Source organism: Salminus brasiliensis, chromosome 14 (genome assembly GCF_030463535.1).
Source record: "Salminus brasiliensis chromosome 14, fSalBra1.hap2, whole genome shotgun sequence".
Classification (NCBI taxonomy): Eukaryota; Metazoa; Chordata; class Actinopteri; order Characiformes; family Bryconidae; genus Salminus; species Salminus brasiliensis.
In genome coordinates this window covers 3,806,709-3,830,852 of record NC_132891.1, presented here as the reverse complement: position 1 = coordinate 3,830,852, position 24,144 = coordinate 3,806,709, and the positions used below count along the sequence as shown (strand labels likewise).

Here is a 24,144-nt window from a genome sequence, read left to right as displayed (position 1 = left end):
ATGAAGCTATTAGCACCATGCTGCCTAATGCCAGGCGTGGGCTAGTAGAGGGGTATAAAGACCCCCAGCATTGAGGAGCTGTGGAGCAGTGGAGGAAGAGCTGTGTTCTCTGGAATGATGGATGGTGGTGGAGCTCCATCCAGTACTTTTGGGATGAGTTGGGGATGGATAAAGTAGGATGGTGATCTTGGTGACCTTTTTCGCTGAATGCAATCAAATCCTCATAACAATGCTCTTCCAAAATCTGGTAGAAAGTCTTCTTCTTGAGACAGTTACTCCAACAGAAGCAGGATCAGCTCTTTTTATTACCCTTGATTTCAGAAACAAGGAATGAGCAGGTGTCCCAATACTTTTGTCTAGGGGAAGCAGTTTGAGAAGTTTTGGGTGGATGAATGCTCATTATAGCGGTGTGGTATTGCACAGGTTCGTTAGCTACTTGAGGATCGTTCATGCTGTTGAGCTACTTACTCAGTGCCCTGTAGGCACCGCAGACCTTTCCGGGGGCCCGGCAGTCAGGCTGCTTTTCAAACTGTGGTGAACCACCTGCTTTGCACAGTGCAAATGACACACGCTTGAGTTTAGCCCAAAGCAGGTGAGCATGAGGGGCTCTAAAGCAATAGATTAGGTGTTGCACCGCATGTGCAGTCAATAAGCCCCGGCGCGTTCGGGGTGGGTCACGTTTGCTTCTTCAGTTTTGCATTCGAGCTACGAGGCTAATGTAGCTGACAGGTAATGGAAAGTAGTATATATGCAAAACATCCACTGATCAGCCATAACATTACAACCACATGCCTAATATTGTGCCCATCAAGGCATGGACTTCACAGAATCTCTGAAGGCACCAAGCAGCAAATCCTTTCCATCCTGTAAGTGGTGAGGTGGGCGGGGCCTACATGAGCATCAGTGAAACTTAGGTGCCTTCCTCTGTCCACTTTTGGCAGGTCCTGACCACTGCATACCGGGAGGAACGTCCCACAAGACCTCTAAAGGTCCTGAGATGGGTTTAAGTCCTGAGTTGGGTGGAACCTCCATGGATCCCATCAATGACCCTTGGGCATCCAGGACCCTGTCGCTGGTTCATTGGTTGTCGTTCCTTGGAGCACTTTTGGTAGGTACTGACCACTGTCTGCATACCGGGAGGAACACCCCACAAAACCTGATGTCTGATGTTTTGGAGATGTTCTGACCCAGTCATTATCTAGAACCTCACAGCTCGGTTCTGACGGTTTCTTCACCAGCTTCCTTGTATGTCCACCCCTTACAGGAGCCCCTGGAAGCAGATCATTAATGTGGTTCACTCCAGCTGTCATTATGGCTGATCTGTGGATTAAGGGGAAACTGCACCTTTTTTTAATTTGGGCCAAACTATTAAAATCAACACAGCCGGACAAGGAACACTGTTATGTCTCTTTTATTTTTGTATTTCTGCAATTTCAACAATAATCAATAAAAAAAAATCTCACGTCATACAAATCATCATCTATACTCCAAGCATATAACACGAACACGTAAGGCCGAGACAAATGATACAGTGGCAGATGGCTTTAGATCAAGGAGACACCATCTCCTTACAATCACAGAGGATTTATAGCATTTATTATTATTATTACTATTATTATTATTTTTACCTAAACATGTATATATCTGTTGGATTCATATAAAGACACTTCAAAGAATGTGGAATTCGGAGGTGATTATTTAAGTGTTGGTTTGGTTGGCCAGAAATAATGAAAAACATAAAAAAATCATGACATTTTTGGCAGGCAGAGTCTCTCCCCAATAACACCCTCGTCAGTCATTCCTCTCTCTGCTCAACTCAATATATTCTGAAATTAAGGGACATTTCCATCAACCTCACAGATGAAAAACACAAATGGCACCAAATCAACCTCTGGTAAACGGCTCCGAATTTTTGTTCAATATTATTCGAGCTTCTGTAATGATTGGTAAGACCTTCCTCTTTTTTTTTTAACTCCTAACTCCTGAAATACACTAAACACTATGTACAAGTGGACTTTCATACATATGCATTAGAATTTTAAATAGATCTGACTATAAAAAATAAAAAAATGTGTAAATATTGAATAAATTAAAACTTTTTAAGGCTGCCATTCGTTCGAGGGGGAACATGACGTCCCTCCCTGTCATACAGAACGGATCAGAATGGATAGATATATATATATATAACATGGCTCTAGTAGAATGGAGATTGCCAGTGGGGCGGAGTGGGGGGGTCTATACACCAGAGAGGACTGGATACAATGAAGCTACTCTAGAAATTGACCAGGGGTCGGATTCACAAGCGTCTTAAGACAGAAATTCTGAACTTTTTTCCCCCGAACTTAATACTTAAGATAAATTATTATCAAGAATCTTTTCAAAAAGATTTTTTGTCATTTTTTTGTATTTTTTACCCTCAACTTTTCGTTTAATTTTTCTTAAAATGTTAAGAACAATTGGTTTTCGTAAAAAAAAACTTCTCATGTGGGGCTCACATGGGTGCAACATGGGCTAGGGGGGTTCCAGGTGGGCATGGGCTCTGAGTGGGTTTGTACATATGTTTTTTTTTTTTTACTGGGACCCAGTTGGGCTTCTGAAATGGGCCTCATTGTTACTGCACGTCTTAATCTCACATGGGTCCCATCTAAGCCCTGTATGCAGTGTACATCCCAGATAGGGCCCATGTTTAATAAGGATGCCCACCAGGGTCAGTTTTGGGACCAGGCCCAGGTGGGCATCCATATGTGGGGCCAAGGTACAACCTGTGGACAAAACGTCCTGGTTCCCAGGTGGGCTACACATATTATCTGGGACACTTATGGTCTTAAACTGTACTGGAGTTCAGAAGTTCAGACTCTAAAATGATTGACCAGTTGACCAGTTCCAGAATTAATGTCTAATTTAAAAGGATAGAAATTGGAGCTTGTTCTTGGAGTACTGTTTGTTTCTGTCCATATTTTACAGTTTTATTAGTTTCTTAAATTATTTATTTTCTGACTGCTTAGTTTAATTCTGTTTTCCTCCATATTGCACAGATTTAACCGAACAAAGGAAGTGAATACTGTGTCTCACTTCACCTTCGATAAGCTGTAAAATGCAGCATAAAAAGCTACATTACAAATAATCTACATAAAAAAAGCAACTATAATAATTAAGACCTTTTAAACAGAAAATTTGAGAGCTTTTAGGGTTTAATTTCCAACATTCCTATAATCTTCATAGTGGTTTTCTTAAGTTTTTCTTAGGAAAGCTTTTGTGAATCCGGACCCAGTCTCTTAAGAACCGATCTGAGATCAGTTTTCGTTTACTCTGCAACGTTGGTCATTGCGAGCAGGTTCTGGACATTAAGCACTACATTTCTAGTGCGACACGACACAACTACAGGCGGAATATGTAGAGACCCCCCCTCCGGGCTTTTGGGCATTTCTAACCATTTCCGTCAGACGCCGGGGCGAGGAGAGAAGACTGTAATTTGCTTGGCATCAACCTCCCACTGCACCACCTTCAGTATATTTGGCCCTGTGATTAGATGATGTGCCTCTGCATGGAGAGGACAGAAGCATCGAAAAGAAGCCAAATGTAACTCAGCTAAATATAGCGTAAGGATCAGTCACGGAACGGGGAAAGCAGCAGCCACACACAATACTCATGTCTTTGAGGTCAGCACCATTGATTATCGATCGGAGTGGGGTGGACAGGGGCTCGGGAGGGATAGAAAACGGGTCGCTGCTAGCAAACAGTCTTCCTCTCTCTGCCTCGTTATCGGGCGTCCTCATATGAAAACGGCTCTCCATTCGGGCTAAACGGCAGATACAGTACGACCTATCTGCAGAGACACGGCCGGGCCGTACACGCTCGTGTCAGTTTCAGTGCGCTTGCTTTTTTTTTTCCTTTTTCTTTTGTTTGTTTGTTAGTTTTTTTAAACATCTCAGCTTCGCTCGTTTTACAGTAGTTGATCTTTTTCGTTCTACACAATCACAAATGAAGAAAATCAAAAATGAAATAAATCACAGGAAAAAAAATAAAACCAAAAACACATCCACAAAACAATAAATACAAGAGGACCTGCCTCCTGAATGAATGGATATGAATGACTGTGCACACACACACACACATACACACAACTTCACACACACTAACTGACACTACTACACCTGCGAAACATCAGGTCAATGTACGGGAAGTCAGGAAACCTGCGTGTAGTGATAGTGCTCCAGTGAAGTGAAGAGGACTGTGGAGAACAAAACAGAAGAGTGTGAGTGTGTGTGAGTGTGTGTGTGTGTGTGTGTGTTTGTGTGTCCTGCAACCTAGCTTTATCTGCAGGCCCTTTGTCCGAGCCTGGCACTCAAACAAATGTCCCATATAGCCTCTAATGGATCATTACAAATGGCTTCAATTATGGCCACAATTAGTTTAGACTGGCATAGAGGTAGCTAGAGGCACCGGCCGAACGGGGGAACGAGGGAACGAGGGTCTGTTGTGTATTTAAACACACACTGTAGAGAAAGCAGAGGCTGTGTGCTCTGGGATATGGACTTCCCGATGTACTGTAGAGGGATTATGTAACCTAAGCAAACACAAACACACACAAGCGCACACACACGCAACTCAGGAGCGGCCAGTTTATCCAAATTCAGGTCATGGTAATGTTATTCTGTTTGTCTTCTAATAAAAATTCAGAATTCGAAATGTAATTTAATAACTGATATGGTCGGATCTGTACACCACATTAATCCTCTTAAACGTCGTGCAAACGTCTAATATTTCTCATTTTGAGATTATTAGAGAATGAAAAGATTAATTAACTCAATTTCTAACCCTGAAAGGGTTAATCATATCACAAAATTCCTCAAAACAAGTCAAAATAAGTTCATAATAAGCTCAAGAATAATCTTAATATTGAGAAATATTACAAATTTAGAATAGATTTAAGAGGATTTTACTTGCCAAGACATCATTTTTGTAGCAAATAATCTATATATAAATATACACACACTATATGGACAAAAGTATTGGGACACCTGCTTGTTCATTGTTTCTTCGGAAATCAAGGCTATTAAAGAGCTGATCCTGCTTGTGTTGGAGTAACTGTCTCTACTGTCCAGAGAAAAAGACTTTCTACTAGATTTTGGAGAAGCACTGATGTGAGGAGTTGATTGCATTCAGGATGTTCAGAATGATCACCACCCCACTTCATCCTCAACTCCCCAACTCATCCCAAAAGTGCTGGATGGAGCTCCACCACCATCCAACATTCCAGAGAACACAGCTCTCTAGCCCATGTCTGACATAAGGCCATTAGGCATGAGAGAGTACTATTCGATTGGCAGCACATCTCTACAGGGACTAGAAAAGCTGTGTGTCAGTGGGTGGAAATAAAAAGCAGCTAAATGCATACATGCATTCATTAGAAGGGGTGTCCCCCACAAACATTTGGACATATAGTGTGTATATATATATATATATACGTATTTTTGAACTGACCCTCCATTAAACCACTGAAGCATACTGCTAAGACATATTCCTACCACTGTTCTAGCAGCTTCTGCAGCTCTACTGCTCATCCCTGTCCAACCCTCCTCATTCAGACAGAAGTCTGTGCCAATGCCTTCTGGTTGCGTGCCCAGAAATGGGTGCCGATTAGTTCTCGCTGTAATGACTTCATCAGAGGAAACAAAGCAGTCTGTAGCTCATGTGCCTCTCACACTGGCCAAATTAGGGCGACACGCAGAGCTCGGAAATCGCCCCCCTTTAGGGCTGAGATGACCTTGAGCTAGCAGTGTGAAGCCAAGGTGGTTTAAACATCGTAGATGTCACTGCGTAAACATCACTGTACAGAAATGTATAGCTGGTTGCGTAACGCTCCAAAAAAGTGGGCGTTACCACAACTTCAAATATGAAACATCAAGATGTCTCCATTTAAAAAAATACGTCACCTAAGAAACCTGAAAGCTGGTACTGGCTAGTGGTTAGCATGGTCATATTGGGCCTTCACATCAGTCTTCACTCAGTATTTAGCAACCTTTTGTACTTTCTGCAGGTAAATGGCTAAAAAAACACTAATCTTGACTACAGATAACTGAAAGCTAGCAGTGCATCATGACTGCATCAGGCCATTATGAGCCTTCAATCATTTAAGGATAGCATAGCATAACTAGCTTGGCTGATGCCTGATGAAAACTAGTTGTGGCTAGTGGTTGTTTGATATGGTTGCATTTGGTCAATTCTAGCTTTCACTGAACAGTTTGCAGCTTTTTAATATTTTGAGGCTAACGGCACAGTTAAAAAGACCAACCAGTCCAATAATGAGTGAAAGGTACTGGTGGCTAGTGGTCATCATGGTTGCGTTTGGCTAATACTAGCCTTTAAGCAACAGTTTGCAGATTTTTTGTACTGTAGGTGAACAGGACACCTAAAAAGACTGATCTAGCTAATGATGAAGGGAAGCGAGTGTAGCTAGTGGTTAGCATGGTTGTATTTGGCCAACACTAGACTTCCAATAGACTTTCATTCTAGTAGTAGGTGCTAGTAGTAGCAAGTGGGCTAGTATTTATGGGCTAGTATTTATCAACTGTTACATATTTAGGTAATTTTCTCACAAAATCCTAACCTGCCTAACAACAAATGAAGCCAGTGGGTTAGCATGGTTGCATCTGACCATACTACCTCTCAGTAGTATCTGTTCACAGATTTTTAATATTTCATAAGTTAGTTGTGATTAGTGCTTTTTCAATAGGGCTGCATGTGGTCAATTCTAGCCTTCATAGAAATTTGGCATTTTTAGTTTGACGGGACACCTAAAATGACAATCCTGGCCAATAATGAGTGAAATGTACTGGTGGCTAGTGGTCATCATGGTTGCATTTGGCTAATACTAGCCTTCAAGCAACAGTTTGCAGATTGTTGTACTGTAGGTGAACAGGACACCTAAAAAGACTGATCTAGCTAATGATGAAGGGAAGCGAGTGTAGCTAGTGGTTAGCATGGTTGTATTTGGCCCTCATTAACACTAGACTTCCAATAGACTTTAATTCTAGTAGTAGACGCTAGTAGTAGCAAGTGGTCACTGTGGTTGCAATGGGCAAATACTAGTCTTCACTTAATATTTATCAACTGTCATATATTTGGGTAAATTCCTCACGAAATCCTAACCTGTCTAACAATAAATGAAGCCAGTGGGTTAGCATGGTGGCGTCTGACCATACTACCTCTCAGTAGTATCTGTTCACAGATTTGTAATATTTTATAAGTTAGTTGTGGTTAGTGCTTATTCAATAGAGCAGCATTTGGTCAATTCTAGCCTTCACAGAAATTTGGTATTTTTAGTTTGACGGGACACCTAAAACGACAATCCTGGCCAATAATGAGAGAAAGGTACTGGTGGCTAGTGGTCATCATGGTTACATTTGGCTAATATGCGGCTTAAAAAGCTTACACCTAAAAAGGTTGATCTAGCTAATGATGAAGGGAAGCGAGTGTAGCTAGTGGTTAGCATGGTTGTAATTGGCCTCATTAACACTAGACGTCCAATAGACTTTCATTCTTCTGGCCAATGATGAATGAAAGGTACTGGTGACTAGTGGTTATCATGGTTGCATGTGTCCAGTACCAGCCTTCGCTCACTGCTGAGCGACTCTTTAGATTTTTAGGTGAGGTATTCTTTTAATCCAGACGGGATAGAGGTTAAACACTTTCAGAGGACATGAGCAGCTTCTGTTCCCGTTTTGCGTAGCTCTCTTCTATCTCACTCTTACATAAAGCCAGTGCACGCATGTGCACTGCATGGAGTTACAACAGACTTGTTTTCAATGCCCTTCTCTGGGACTACTTCCATTACATTTTCCATGTTCCAGTAGATGTTGGAGGGGTTTAGCTTGTTTTTTGTGCAGCCTGCACGGCATTAGCGTTCAGAGCCTAGCAACAAACCCCGCCCTCCTCCCTCACGAGAGAACCGTGTTGATGAATGAAATGCACGCTGTCAAAACATTTGTCAAACCTACAAGGAAGACTTTTCATCTCATCTCCCGAGGGTATGAACAGACTGCCTACACTTGTGTTTCGCTCCATCATTCACGCAAACCTCAGACGAACCAGTCTAACAGGTCCCCATGCATGAGTTCTGGCCGTGAGTTGGTCCGTTATTACCATACTGGAAACGGGCATGCAAAAAAAAACAACAACAAAAAAACAACAACACTAACACACACACATTCACAACATTTTCTGTGACACATGACCCTCCCATATCTTTTACGGTGTCTATCCCACTTATATCAGTGCATGTTGGTTTATATTCTATTGCACAGAACCCGCTGCGCCTTCTTCTAGATGCAGGAATGAGGCGTTCTCCTGTGGCGGCCGCTAATCTATCCGCGTTGAGCGCCATGCTTGTTGTCGCACTGGATAGCTTACTCATTCCCATTGTAAACACGTGACTCCACTCTCGCTGTGGACTGGTAAGAAGAAGACACCCGTCACTCCTTGCTCTGGTGGTGTCTGTTTGGTCAGCAGAGAGGTTAGGCTTGGCCAGAGTCCGAGCAGGTCGAGCTTCAGCCTATCCATGGAGCAAACAAGTGAGGAAGAAGAGAGGCTAAGCGAACGAAGCGACAGCGCGAGCGAAAGGCCGAAATGGTGTTGCGAAAAGGCGGACGGAGACCTGATACCCGAAACGTGTGATGAAATATAAAAGAAAGACCACAAAAAAAGTTCCTCCTCAATTTTAGGCAGCTGCAGTAGTAGTAGTAGTAGTATGAGGACAGACTGCATGTTTTCTTCTCTAGAACAAAACTGGTGTGAAATGAACGGGGAAAAAAACGAAAGAAATGAAATGGTCCGCAGAGGTCGGGGGAGCAGTGAGAAGATTACGAGTCCTGAAAGGCGTTCTGGCCATGCTAGGTGATAGCGTGATTCGTGTCCTGCTCTCTGCTCCAGTGTGAATGTTACAAAGTGATGGTCATTAATAGTCTGCGACAGGGGCCAGGTCTCGGCTCAAAGCAACAGATATGTTGGTGTAGAGGTTCCTCCGGGCCACTTGGGGGGAGTAGTGCAAGTTGTTCAGGCCGTCCAGCCTCTGGCGTTCCTTGGAGTGGCGGAGTAGCGTGTACCTGAGAACCACAGACAGAATCGTTTGGGTTGGGTTCGATTTGATTATGATTCTGGAGCGAATTTGTTTGACTTACTCAATAATCTGATTGAACTGGGTTGGATTTAAATGACATTTATTAATATCATTTTCTGCACTGCCCATTTTTTCTTTCATCTTATTAATCTCTGTATATACCTTTATTTTATTATATTTTATTATATTTGTTCCTGTGATTTTGCTATTTTCCTTGTGTTTATACTGTGGACAAAAGTATTGGGACACCTACTCATTCGTCGTTACTTCTGAAATCAAGGACATTAAAAAGAGTTGTCCTGCTTTTGTTGAATTTGTGTGCTTTTTGAGCATTGCTGTGATTCATTACAGCGTCAAGAATGTTAGTGAGAGCAGGATGCTGGATGATGACCATCCCACCTTATCCCAAAAGTACCAGATGGAGCACCAACCTTCATCATTTCAGAAAACACAGTTCCTCCACTGCTCCACTGCTCAATGCTGGGGGGCTTTATACCCCTTTATAGCACACGCCTGGCATTAGGCAGCATGGTGCCAATAGGGTCATGATGTTTATCTGCTCCAGAGAGTCCTATTCTATGGGCAGTACTTCTCTACAGGGACTAGACAAGCTGTGTGTGTGGATTTGTACATCTGTGTCAGCAATGGGCGCAACTTAAAGTAGCTGAATGCATTCATTAATAGGGGTGTCCACAAACTTTTAGACATACTGTGTATCTATCTACATAGCTACAAATCTTAATTTGATGTAAATAGATTTAACAATCAATGCAACAAGCTTTTCCACCATTTTTACTTTTAAAAATAAAGATATGATGATTTCATATTATAACAATATATAAGAATTATAAATCCCCTAATTATCCCTGAAACTGTACGGTGAGTATGAGGTCATATGTTCAGAAGGGCATTTCCTACTGAAAATCTATGAAGAGGACTTTAAAACAAAAGGTTTATGGTCACTGTATTTATAGCACAAGAGCTGGTAACAAGGAGACAGGAATGACACTGACCTTCCCAGAAACTGGACCTCTCCTCGGTGGTGGTGGGGAATGGACATGTAGCGCCCGATGTCTCCTGAAGGTCGACTCACAGTGTAGCCAGCATACTGAACTCTGTATTGTGCAAAACAAACAAAACAAAACAAAACAAAAAACATCAAGGAAAAGACGCACCCAGTCCTATGTCAAAGGGAAATGACACATCTGATCTTCTGCAACACCCCATTACAGTACAAACCATCGGACGACTTCCAGCTATTATTACCCTTAACAAATGGCTCAAAATAAGATTCAGTCACTAAAAACCTGATAATGTTGTTTATGATATCAGAGACTACAATTAAGACTAATTAGACTCTATTGCCAGCAACTACAGACCTCTTTCAACTGCAACTTCAAAGCCAGATAGATGTCAAAGCTGTTATTTGCTCATTATAACTAATGTGTAGATTTTGCTGTTAACTGAAGTGTGGACTCACATACAGACTCTTGTTATGTCACACCGGACATGACACATGCGTAGAGCGGTGCAAGCGGTTTCTGGCTCACTTGCAATAAAGCTCTGTGTGTTGTAATATCTTCATGTACTTTCCATAAATAAAGGATCACATTTAGGCTAAATATAATAGCTGTTAGCAGACCTCACTGCCACATGTATGCCATGTTTTGTTAGCTAGCTGTGTTGTTTACAATATCAGGTGGCAAATAGCCTGTTGTTGTGGGATATAGATAAGTGTGTACTTTCAGCTTTAATCACTTCAGATGTCGACGTTTGTTAATTGCTTTATTGGTTGATTTTACATTTTGCAAGAACACTGCATTTTCTGCCTAGAAACTGCTAGACTGCCATGTTTTGCACATGTCAAAATTAGACTGGCATGCATCAAGCGGCACGTTTACTGCCTCTGGTGTGGTGATGTACTTTTAAAGGGGCAATTAGACCCAATTAGTCCATTTCATTTTTAAAAAGCTCTGCCTTTTCAGTCCCAGTGGGCAGAATTAACTGGGTATTTGCAAATGACTAAGATTAAACTGAGTGCTGGCAATTACCTTCCATTTGAGTGAACATGCCTATGTTATTTATGTTCTGCAGTACAACTCGAGTGCACCCAGTTAGTGCGGGGAGTGCTCGTTGTGAAAGCGCAAGAACATGAATTGCAAAGGAGAGCACACATTTCTGCACCCTTGACAAACTACATTATGTGGTCTATGCTGAGGTAAACATGCTTAGAAGCTGGTGGGTGTAGCTTTAAACAATTTAGAGTGGGATTCCTGTGCGGCTCAGAAGAGTCTGCAAGAGCTTACCTGTTCCAAAGGTCATCGTCCTCTCCTCCCCAGCCCCAGAATGCATTTGGAAATCCATTTATCTTCTGAAACTGCTCGGCAGTAAGGCCGCTGACACCACCAAAAAATTCATCATACGGCAGCCTGTGTAAACCAAGAGAAAAAATACATCAAGAGGAATCAAGACCACAACAGAGGCCACTAATAGATTGTTTTGTTTTGTTATGGTTCTTTCATGTAAATTAAAGGAAAGCTTTGGGTGGGTGAGTCTAGTGCTAATAAAAATCTACTAGGCAGGTTACTAATAAACATTAATAAATAAATATTAACATACATAGTTTTTAATATAGGAGTTGCAAGACTGATAAAGGGACCTATTACAATATTATAAAAAACATATGAAAAAATAGGACACCCCCTTGAAGCTTTTTTAACATATTTAAACATAAAATTCTTAATTTCTTAAAAACTGAGAGATGGAGGTAATATAACTAAACCAATACAAATAAAAAACATAGGATTTATGTTTATTATTTAATTTGGGGAATTTTCTTGATTTGACCACAAAAATAAAGACAAAAGATTGTTGGCATTACTACTATGTTCTAAATTAATTCAAAAACAGAGTAAAGGGCTCCAAGTGGTCCAGTGGGCAAAGCCGCTGCCACTATGCCAGGTCATGCTGCTTTCCATCAGCAGCCAGGGTCTGAGAGAGCACAACTCCCCTTGCTCTCTCAGGGGTGGACTGATGGCTCTTCCTCCCCACATCACTCCTAGTGTGATGTTGGTCAGCACAGGCGTCTGTTAGCTGTTGTATCGGAGCTGAGGAGCCGTGCTTTCCCCCGAGAGCATTGGCTACCTAGCAATGTTTCAGTATCAGTAGCCGTGGGAAAAGAGGCGCTGACTGGCTGGCTTCACGTGTGTCAGAGGCGAGACATGTGCTGGTCTTCACCTTCCTAGTGTTGGGGCATTGCTAGTGATAGGGGAAGTTCACATGAACGGAGATAATTGTAATTGGCCTTTCAAATTGGGCAGAAAACGGGCTAAAAATAGAAAAATCGAAACACAGTCACGAATTATCATACCATATTGTAACTCCGCTAGTACTTACATGTACGAGTATTTGTTGAGCTTGACAGCAAAGTGGCGTGGCATTTCGCTGCAACCATAGTAGTTGCGGTCATTCTCTAGAATGTGGTCGACATCATGGAATATTACACAGTCCCAGTGCAGGTCCTTCATAGCCTCTTTGAAGCCCACGTTGAACAGCATGGCACGGTTGAAGGGCTCGTCTCCGGACTGTGATGATCAGACACACAAACTTGAACTGCGCCTTTACACTGGTTATCTCATGAGTACATGAGTACCCCTACTGATGGGGTTGTCAGTGATAAATGACGGACCACTGAGACAAGATTTTCCGATTTTCATCATTCCCATAATAACTCTGTTATTATGATAATAAATCACTCTATGGCAATCCATTTGAACCCTCATTCACAAGAACATCGGAAGAGGTGATAACACTGATGACGTTGGTACTTTATGACACCCCAATGGATCCTCTACGATGTGGGTGTGTGTTGCATCACAGGGTGATTAAGACTTGTGCAATGGAGTGACACCGCTGTAATTTACAGTAAGGCTGCCTAGCGATGGTCTTAGACACAGGGTGTGAGTGGTTTCTCAATCAAGGGTTGTCGGCCTAGGCCTCTTTACATTCCAATGACACTGTCAACTGTCTTCACTACACTCTTAGAAATAAGGGTGCTTCAAATGGTTCTTAGAAGCCACGTGCCATAGAAGAAGCCAAATTTGGTTCCAAGAAGAACCACAATTGTAATAGAGACTTGAGTAATTGTGAAGAACCTTTAATCAGTCTAACGAATCTTCACTTGATGTAAAAGTTCTTTAACCAATTTAAAGCTTTTTCACACTCACACGTCACTATTCCAAAATGGTTCTTCGAGCGACGGCTTAGCAAACTATTTTAAGAGTGTAGAATTCTATAATCAAGTATAATCTTTTAAAATAACTGTGCGTTCAGGTTTCGCCCAAACTAAAGCTTTCAGGACATTTTTAAATGCACAAAAGAACAAAAAACCTTGACCAGACCTTTTAGACAATTCTAAAATAAAGATAAAAGATTTATAAATAAAATCATAATTAAGCCAAAAATACGGTGTAATTTTGTACATTCCAGCACTGTAAATAAATTCATCCAAGCATTTTACTGCTAGTTGTAATAGTTTGTTATAACTATATGACAAATAAAATAAAAAACAGTGTAAAATTCTGTATATTTTTAACAAATTTTGAGTAATATCATTAAAATGATTCAGTTGAATCAAACCTTAGTGAAATGTACCATTTCATAACGCAATGAACTGGTCCTAAGGAATCATGATTAAATTAAAAACTGTCATATTCACATCTGCCCACCTGTTCAACAACATAGAAGCCAAACTGGAGCCTCTGTCTCTGCAGTGCTGGGATGAGGTGCCGGAAGAGGATGGGTAGATGCTCGTGCCGATTTCGGAAAGGCACCAAGATGGCCACCTGAACCCAGGGGGAAAAGAAGGAAGCAGTGCAGACAGGCTGAGTGAAAGGATGTCACTAAACATATATAAACATTTGACCTCAGTTTTTGTCAGTATAGGTAAACTGCAAACAATTTTTAAATACACTTAATTTAAATATGTACATTTCCACATGCACATGAAATCATTTTCCAACACAAACTAAATACAAATGAACTTTTTCTGTGTACATTTGGATTTGCTGATGCTGATGATACTGATATGAGTTTGCTATCATTGTGCATTCCCAATAAATCAGTGTATTCGCTCCTGACGCAAAGTGTCCTGATGTAAATTATTTTAGCAATGCAGAAATGAGGTAAAGTGAACTCAATCAGCCCTTTTCTGTGTAAATCAGAATCCGTCTGAACAAAATATGGATAAATTGTTTTTGACTGTGTGTTTTGGTTGTCTTTTGAGAATGAGCAGGGAAGTTACAGGCTTGAATGTTTGGAACTCTCTTGCTGATAACCTGGGGGTGTCAGGTCCGCATCGCCCCGCGCCCGCCCTGAGGGCGGTCCCGAGCCACGGTCCACAGGCTTCAAGGACTTTTAAGTTGATGCTCTGTTCATGTCACGTGTCACGGACTTTCAGTTCAAGTTCACGTCATGTTTCTGTTAAGCCTCACGTGTGTTTGATTCATGTTCATTGGTTTTGTTAATTCGTCTCACCTGAGGCTGGGGTATTTAGGGAGCACCGTTCTAAGCCAACCTGGTGACTTGTTGGCGTCTTAGCTTTGTCAAGTGTCTCGTTAGAGATTTAGGAGGACGTCCGTAGGAGTCCTTCATGTGTCCTGTGTTCAACTCGGCTGTTGCCGTTCTGAGCCAACCTGGCGGGTTGGCGTCTGTATCAGGTCCACGTAGTCAAGTGTCTAGTTAGCTGTTCACGAGGACGTCGGTGAGAGTCTGTCACGTTTCCAAGGGTCCTGCTGGGCTATCAACGTTCATGAGAGTACTACTGCTCCGGTTTGTTCTAAGTCGCCTCTGGGGGACGGCGACTGATCCCTAAGCTTCGTATCCACATCGTGTAAGTTCTGTTGCGCCTGATGAGCGCTGTTTACTTACTGCTGGCACGGCCAGCAGTTTAGTTCTAGTTATATCTCCCCGTTTCTGTTTCCCTGTTCACGATTTGCCCCCTAGCTTTCCACCAGCCTCAGGTGTGCGTTTTGCTTTGCCCATGTTCCTTTGTCACGTGTTTGTTTTGGTTATTCATTATTCCCTGTATTGCTGTGTTTTCTTGTTTCCCCTTGTTTTTGTTGCTATTAAAGCATTCTTGCATCGCACCGTCCCTGCGAGTGTTCACCCGTCACTGTCCTAGCCAGGCATGACAGGGGGCTCTTGACAATCTTTGTTAAGACCTGTTAGATCTGTTACTGCTTATTACTTCATTCTGAAACATTTTAGTCTATTTTATTGTTCTTCTATCTGTCTTTTAAATGCTTATATTTTATGTTATATGCTTTAAAAAATAAAGGTGCTGTGCTGAGAAATGAAGAACCATAGAAGAACCATTTCTGGTTTCGTAAAGAACCGTGATTGTTTGCAATAGATTTATGTGAGAAAGATTTTTACATGAAGGGAAGGTTCTTCACACCTGTAATACCAGCACAGTTCTTTTCTGCACGTTCTGCTAAGGCATATATATATATATATATATTTAAAGAACTGCTATTTAAATAAAACTTATTATTGAGGAGCCTTTGGCTTTGAAGTACTTCAGCCATGCATCAAAAGTTGTCTTTGTCTTTGTCAAATTGGCTGCTCGTCTTTCCGCATACTCTTAGCAGGGTGTGTGTATGTTTGCGCAAAGCCTCTGTGATCATACTGAAGCCCGGGCGAAGCTACTTTACAAGTGTCAGAAAGAAGGAGAGATTTATGAGAAATGTATGGTTTAATGTTGTCAAGTGAAACTATTTCACAAATGTTGCAAATGCATTTTTATCACAGCAGAGTAAAACTCCAAAGCGGTGCTCTGAGGTTCCAAGGGTTGTGAAGAGGGGGAGGGGGGGTAGAAAACAGCTTTCTGTTGTCTACTCTACTTCTCCTCACATGGCTTAACACAGAGCTATGTGAAATCAGAGCGGGATGGATGGTTGGATGAATAGATGTATAGATGGAAGAGGAAATTTAATCATTTTTGCTAGTACATAAACCCCATCTTGTACACTGCTGTGCAGAGGTTCAGGATAATCCCATTATTCTAAATAATTTCTCTTTTTTCATGTAAAAAAGAGTTTTTACAGTAGAAGCTCAAGATCTGATCAGAACAGATAAAGCAGGTGAAGATAAATCCAGTAAAAAGGAGACACAAGAGCTTCTCATTCTGAAGAGTTTCAGAAGGTTTCTCCTGGACGCCCCCCAGTCCAGCCAGCACAGCGTGGAGGATGTGTTCACCTCCATCATCAGCAGCAGCAGCAGCAGCAGCAGCAGCAGCAGCTCACCTGATTTACCATCATTAAGCCCTGATTTACCACCAAACCAGGTGTTGATCTGAGGAGAACTCTAAATAATACTAGACTCCATGAGAGAGGAGAACTTTGGAGATGTTCTAATGATGAACACAGTGATGGAGAACCTCCACCACCACTTTCTGTAGGAGTGTTATTATTAGTGTTTATTCTAATATCAGTGATTTACTGAGGAGATAAACACTTACTGACCAGATCGGCAGCTTTTTATTGAGATTTGCACAGTAGACATGGTTATAAAACATTTATACTGTGTATTTATATATATATATATATATATATATATATATATATATATATATATATATATATATATATATATATATATATATATATATAAGGAGAGATGATATGGATTGCAGTAGGACAGGCCAGAGAGAAAGATAGGGAAAAGGCATGAGACTCACCTTCCAGCGGGGGATGCAGTCCTGAGGCTTCCAGTGGCCGCCAAGGCGCAGGCTAGGGTCAGCCTGCCGCAGGTTCTTCTCCACCTCCTCCAGCGCAATCTCACTCATATCCACCTTCAGACGACCCTCTGAGGGAACGAGGACAAATGTTTTAATACAATGCTAGAGCTGGGTACCCAATACTCATCAGGACACTCATCAGATCTTGTCTAAATCTCATCTGCTTCTTAGGGGCACAGTTAGGTATTTTTGTGTAGCTGGTGTGTTTTCTATAAACACAACCCTTGGATTCTCTCCCTTTGATCTAAACATCAGCTCTACTAAATCCAAAACCACAGTGCACTCTCTCACAGATGGCTTACCTAGTTTACATATTTATGTAATCAAACTGTAACATCATCAGTTTCTTATATACTTCTCTTTCACGCCTCAGAAATTGCACAGCGGCCTGTGGAGAACCTATGCTTTTCTAAATTACCTAAACGTCGTACAATTAATTACTTATGTCAATCTGCTCTTTTCTCCTAAGGTTTAGGTTCATAAACTGCTGATTTTGAAGATATGCCTTACTTTTTTGGAGAGAAATAAAATAATGTACTGTTTATAGACTTCACTGTAGGGCTGCGCAATATTGGAAAAATACTAAGACAAGCTAACACAAGATATTTTTAATACATACTATATCACAATATTTAGACATTTTTACAATAAAATACATTTTCTACAATACATGTAATCACAGACTAAATACATAATTTTTAAAAACTACTATTCAGATCCTCCCTGTACTGAATACAGTGATTTTCATTCAATAGCACAACTGCTATTTTTCATCTAATTATACCAGTCTAATTACACTGTTTGTAATGAAACATGCAGCTGATCAGTGTTTATTAAGCACTAACGATATCCTCAATGCTTAGAAAAGCATACTGTGTATTATATATATAGTGTTGAGCACATCGACTTCGAGCACATTGACTGAACTATAGTAAACACTACAATAAGTGGTTAATGAATGAAAGCTGATGAAAAAGTTCACAACACTATCTTACTAACACCATAGGAACCACCTGATATACCGCAGTAACTTCCTAGCAACCACTAAGCACCAGCAAAACAGCAAAATTATAATTCAACAATTAACTGTAGTATCAGCGCAGCTTTAATGACTGATAACAGTACAAAAAAAATATCTGGACAAAAAACGTACTCATGCTGGGCAGTTTCTCTGGACAGATGTCACTGGGCAGGTAAGTAAATCCATCCGGAAGGTAGGGAGTCGGGGGAGCGGCTGTTTCACTCAGGTTAAAATCATATGGATACTCTACAGAGAGAGAGGGAGATGCATAAAGAAAACGACTGTGTGAGATAGAGCACGGATTCATACATTAATTCATCAACCTACAACAAATGACCTGTCACATCAGTTCAGGGAGGCATTATATTAGCAGTACAGAGGGAAATGGCTTTGCTGTTTATTGTATGTTCAATTACGAGCGAGGCAGAGGAGTTATTAATGGCGGATGACAGGACTCCACCTGGCTGAGTGCGGAGGAGTCGCTCTGTACCTGTTCCATTGACGCTGTAGGCACTTCTCACCACCTGCTCCAAAACCTGAGCTCCAATGTTCCTCATGTTCTCCCGGATACGCATCCCTCGGGCCTGCACCATGAACAGGTACTCGTTCACTGCAAAGAGAGAGGGAAAGAGAGAGAGAGAGACACTTGAGTAATTAAATGGACCTAAACCATGCATAGACCTTCACAGCTTCCATAATCCTCACAAATATAACATATAATCAATGTGGCCTTAAAAACTTGATTAAAAACATAAATCAGGATGGGTTTCGGGATGAGTAATTATTATAATGACACAAGATGATGAGAAAGAGTACAGCACGTCATACACTCAGTCAGGTCCATCACTGGTGTGGTAATAGTGTTAATAATGTTCCAAGGACAGATAATGAGGGCCTAACTATGACAAATCAATGAGAAATAATCAATGTAGGTTAATAAAAAGCATTAAATTTCACAGCACCTTTTCTGATCCTCAGTATTTTCCTATAACCACACTGCTGACATTTCCACAAGCCTTTTAACTTTGATCCCAGGGCTGGGCGATATGGTAAAAACGCATGATATTTATCGGGATACACATGATTTCAGACAAAACGAATCAGTAGGGTCAGATTCTTCAAAGCTATTATTCAAATATTCTCCCATATTAAAAAAAAATGTGCAATGAAACCAGACTAATTACACTGTATAATGTGTTTTTCACAATAAATGTATCACAATATGATCAAATATGCTCATAAATATGCTCATTATTTCTTTTTAAATAAATTTGATCAAATCTTTCGCCCATTTCCTCCCCAATTCAGACCGCCAATGCCGAACCGCAGGTCGCATGTGATGTCCCAGACACAAGTGATGCCGGACCAACACATGCAACACATCCCTCCAATGCATGCAATGCAACATCACCAGGCAACCAACACGATCCTCTGATCATAGTGACCCCGCCTCAGTCCCCCGGGCTACTCGGTGTCCCTCTCGCCCCTTGTTCTTCTTTTCGGAGACAATCGACGCTGAACAGAAAAGGAGTCAATGAGGCTTACAATTTAGTGTACTGCCGATGAGATTCAGCATTCAGTAACTGCTAGAGTGCTGAAAGTGAATGCATGGAAATGGACAAAAGTATTGGGACACATGTTCATTTATTGTTCATGTGTATTAGAAAAGAGTTTCTCTTGCTTTTGTTGGAGTAACTGTCCACTCTACTGTCCAGGGAGGAAGACTTTCTATTAGGTTTTGGAGTTTCCTGCTGTGAGGATTTGATTGCATTCAGTACCAAAAGTGATCACCACCCCACCTCACCCCCAATTTCTCAGGTCATCTCAAAAGTATTGCATGAAGCACCGTCCATCATTCCAGAGAACACAGTACGTCCACTGCTCCACAGATCAATGGTTGGGGGGGTGTAACCATCACATACTGTAACCATCACATACATACTGATGGTTACAGTATTCTCTAACGTTAAGCCTTTAAACCCCTCCTCTTTACTCCTACATATGGGCGTGGGAGCTGCTGAAGGGGGTCTAGTACCGAGTCAGAGCAGATATTGTTTTGTTGGAATTGTAATACTACTCTTGATGAAGGAGATTGAATAAGTAAGTGTGTGTGTGTGTTTGTGTGTGTGTGAAATGTTAAGAATTTGATTGACGTGCTGTGTGGAACTCAAACATTCCAGTTTCACACCCAAACTACTGACCTCAATGTGTCACTATTAAGGTAAACAAGACGCCGTAGTCGCATTATCGCTATTTCAGGACTGGGAAATACTCTGCACTCACTATGCACTCTGCTCTGTATGTTTATTACCTAATGAACATGTGTTTTGCATGATAATAATTGCACTGTGTAATTACCCACAGAATATGCGGTGTCATCCACTTTACCCGCACATGAAGCCTTGCTTAAAAGTCTTGTTTACCACGTTGTTTATTAGGTTACTTATCGTGGACCTTTGCACACCAGGAGCTGTCCTGCATTTAAAGCTGCAAACACTGTTGCGTGGAAATGATTAATCTTGAATCTAACAGCCTGTGGATTAACCTCATTAGAACAGGCCTAATCTGCTGAGTGTGCACTCCGGTGTTAGAGGGGTAAGAGCCAGGCAGCTCTGCGGTTCTGCTGCATATTCCAATGTACACGCAACCATTCAAGAAACATATTAGGCCCTTCTTTAGTGTACTGCTGATCAGCTTTTCTGTTCGCCGTGAGATTCAGCATTCAGTAACTGCTAGAGGACCAAAAGTGAATGCATGGAAATGGACAAAAGTATTGGGACACGTGTTCATTTATTGTTCACGTGCATCAGAAAAGAGTTTCTCCTGCTTTTGTTGGAGTGACTGTCTCTACTGTCCAGGGAGGAAGACTTTCTACAAGGTTTTGGAGTTTTCTGCTGTGAGGATTTGATTGCATTTGACTGCATTCGTGGTTGGTGTGGCGCACTGAGCTACCACACCATTTGGGAGGCTGGAGTTTGGTTCCCGGTCTGGGTATCTGACTATGCTGCGCTACATCAATAAGAGTCCTTGGGCAAGACTCCTAACATTAAATTGGCCCATCGCTGTAATACGAGTAACCTTGTAAGTCGCTCTGGATGTGAGCGTCAGCTAAATGCCATAAATGTAAATGTGAATCAATGCATTCAGTACCAAAAGTGATCACCACCCCAACTCACCCCCAATTCCTCAGCTCATCTCAAAAGTATTGCATGAAGCACCGTCCATCATTCCAGAGAACACAGTTCGTCCACTGTTCCACAGATCAGTGCTGGGGGGCTTTATATCCCTCTACTAGCCCACATTAGTGCCAATAGGTTCATGTATATCTGCTCCTGAGAATCCTATTCCACTGGCAATACTACAGGGACTAGGCAAGCTGTGTGTGTGTGTGTGTGTGTGTGTGTGTGTGTGTGTGCGCATTTGCACATCTGTGTCAGCAGCAGCCGAATGCCTTAAATATGCAATAAATATATAGACCAGTTTACTTCATTTCTGATCTGTTCTTCGGGAGTGTGTGTGCGAGAGCATGGCCATGTGTGTGCGAGTGTGTGTGTGTGTGTGTGTGTGTGTATGTCCACTGCTGGAACTTGGTCACAAGGCTGTAGAGATAAAAGAGAGGACAATGACCCTTTATGGTGTGGGCTCTGGCCTTAGGATAACCCTCAGTTCGGTTTGGCTTTGAATGCAATAGAGAGTGGTGTGTGTGTGTGTGTGTGTGTGTGTGTGATTTCAGTTTTGCTAATTCACTTGTGATCTCCACTTCCTGAGACAGAACTGCTGTGGATCACCTCCAAGAAAGGTGAGGTCAGTGATGGATCAGGTGTTACTCACATTAAAGCCAGATGACAGGATGAGTAAAACAGGACCAGCTGAGGTGGGAAATCTGCTGATATTTTAGCTTGATTGTGATAAATTACACGACATGTGCATTTCTGAGCGTATCAGAGACATTGTCAGTGATGATCCTTCATGCTTCATTACAAAGACAGTGCAGGAAGTCCAGTTTAGTTAGTGCTGCACATTAGCCTATAAGAAATGCTGATTTAAAAATGACTGAAATCAGTCTATTCTAGCTGTAGTTAAATCTGGCACTACTAGTGCATTTTGTGGGTTAGTTCCCAAACCTTAAAAAGCCTTAATAATTATTAAAATAATTATAATTAAAAAAGAATAATACTGGCCACCTGCTAGTAGTAGCAGGAAGAGGATGAATCATAATATGTTTATATGAATATGAATATGAATATAAATAAATAATAAATCCAGCATTTCCTAAACCCTAACTGCTGAATATTTAAAAAAAAAGTTTTATAGTATTTGTTCTATTTTTACTTTACAACTTTAACTACTTTAACTACTAAAATTGACATTCTTTTGTAATGCTGTTCCAAGTACATTTACTCTGAATTTTGACACATTAAATGACTGTATACTGAATGTAACCCTACACCTAACTCTAACCTAAACTTTAACCTAAACCTAAACCTTAGTAAGTTAGGTTTTGGGTTAGATTTAGGGTTTAGGTTAAGGTTAGGGTTAGAGCTCGGATTTAGGGTTTATGCAAGGTTAAGGTTACATTCAATAGACAGTCATTTTAGCTTTTCAGTTCCCACCCGATACCAGTCCGATACTATTGCTGAATTAATAAACTGTATACCTCACAATGTGGGAGAGACTTCAGGCGTCAGGATTGATGTCAATATTACTTTATATAATATAACAAATTAACACAGATAAATATAAATATACTAAATGTACTAAATTGACATTTGTAATTTATTTATTGGCATTTAGTTAAGTCTCACACCAACAAATTAAAGCGAAAGGATCGGTTCCATGGATCGGCCTAATCATCTGATACCCGATCCAGCTAATTTTGTTAATATTGGGACTGATATCCGATCCTAATATCAAACCAGTGCATCCCTAATTTACATTCATCCTAGAGTTCAGCTGCATTAATACAGATCTACAATGGATCATCCACGTTGAGTGATGACCAAAAAATCATCAGCAAGGCTTCTTGTCAACAAGGATGAACGACCAAATGCTAAAAGCTTGCTTCACAGCAAGGCACTCCTACACACTGTACTTAAAAATGAAAAACAGCTCTCTAGGAATCAGTTTATAAATATTAAAACAGCTAGGGCAGAAAAGTGAGGCAGCTCATGTACGTATAGTGGCCATTAGCTTTATCAGAGGGCAATCTGAATTTAGCAAAATTTAATATGGTAGAAAAAAATAACAGCTTTCAAAGCATGTTCTGCTTTTCTTACATTTATGAAAAAGGGAACCCTGCACATTACTGTAAATCATTAATACTTTCTGTTTATGAAGCTATTCTACTTATTTTTGGCAGAAAAACGCATCACTTTTTTAGCACAGAGGTGAAGGCCTCAGAACAAAGGCCTTTCCTGTGCACTTTATAAAGCTGTCCTGCAGATCTGGACTCTTTACACCCCAAATGCAAAAAAGAAATGTTTCAGGCGCTTCCAGTAAACAAATCCATGCTAAAACGGCTAAATATGACTCCGGGCTGACCCCACAACCACTAGAAGCAGGGGATATTTATATGACTGAAAAAAGGGCTGACACACACAGGCCTAAATATACGCACAGTCACGTCCTCTTGTAGGCCGCTGATTTGAATCAGACCCACATTTACATGGTCAAGAAAGGGAACGCGAGAGAAAAAAGAGAGAGAGGGAGGTGTTGGTGTGAGAGACGGCCCTATCAACACTCTCACAGAGGCACTGTGTATTTTTTCAGCTGGTTACGGTGTGTTGTTCAGGCTGATTCCCAGGAGAATGAGCCACAGTCCGTTCTTTCTCTTTTCTGGGCCACTTTACAGTGAGAAACTGAGTTTAGAGGCTACACAAACCCACCGTGTGTGCAGGTGCTGGGGGTTCAGATAATGTCATCTTAGACTATGTTCGGTTTACAAGCTTTTTTCAACCAAATTCAATTCAATTCACCCCTTATTTAGACTTACAAATGTCTTGAGGAAGGCTCAACAAATCAACTTTTGACATAAAAATGAAAACAAAATTTCTCAAAAGTAACTCAAAATGAAATATAGTTCATAAAATGAAATATAAATAATAAAACACAATAAAATCCAAATTATTTAGAATAATATAAGCAATTTAAACCCCAAAACAATCAACTGAAACAAGGCAGAAATGAGGTCTGTGTTTGATTATTCTG

The 24,144-nt window shown here is 41.1% G+C and overlaps 1 protein-coding gene across 1 annotated transcript in view; it reads right to left on the bottom strand.

Moving 5' to 3' along the window:
- Positions 1–1,395: 1,395 nt before the first annotated feature.
- b4galt5 (UDP-Gal:betaGlcNAc beta 1,4- galactosyltransferase, polypeptide 5) overlaps positions 1,396–24,144 on the bottom strand; it is a 61,484-nt gene continuing 38,735 nt past the window's right edge. Inside the window, exons 2-9 of the mRNA XM_072696570.1 lie at positions 18,428–18,547; positions 18,070–18,183; positions 16,857–16,984; positions 13,846–13,962; positions 12,515–12,702; positions 11,425–11,547; positions 10,132–10,233; positions 1,396–9,104 (exon numbers count right to left, since the gene is read on the bottom strand). Of these exons, the coding sequence (XP_072552671.1) occupies positions 8,957–9,104; positions 10,132–10,233; positions 11,425–11,547; positions 12,515–12,702; positions 13,846–13,962; positions 16,857–16,984; positions 18,070–18,183; positions 18,428–18,547 (1,040 nt within the window). The 3' untranslated portion in view covers positions 1,396–8,956. The remainder of the gene's footprint in view (positions 9,105–10,131; positions 10,234–11,424; positions 11,548–12,514; positions 12,703–13,845; positions 13,963–16,856; positions 16,985–18,069; positions 18,184–18,427; positions 18,548–24,144) is intronic.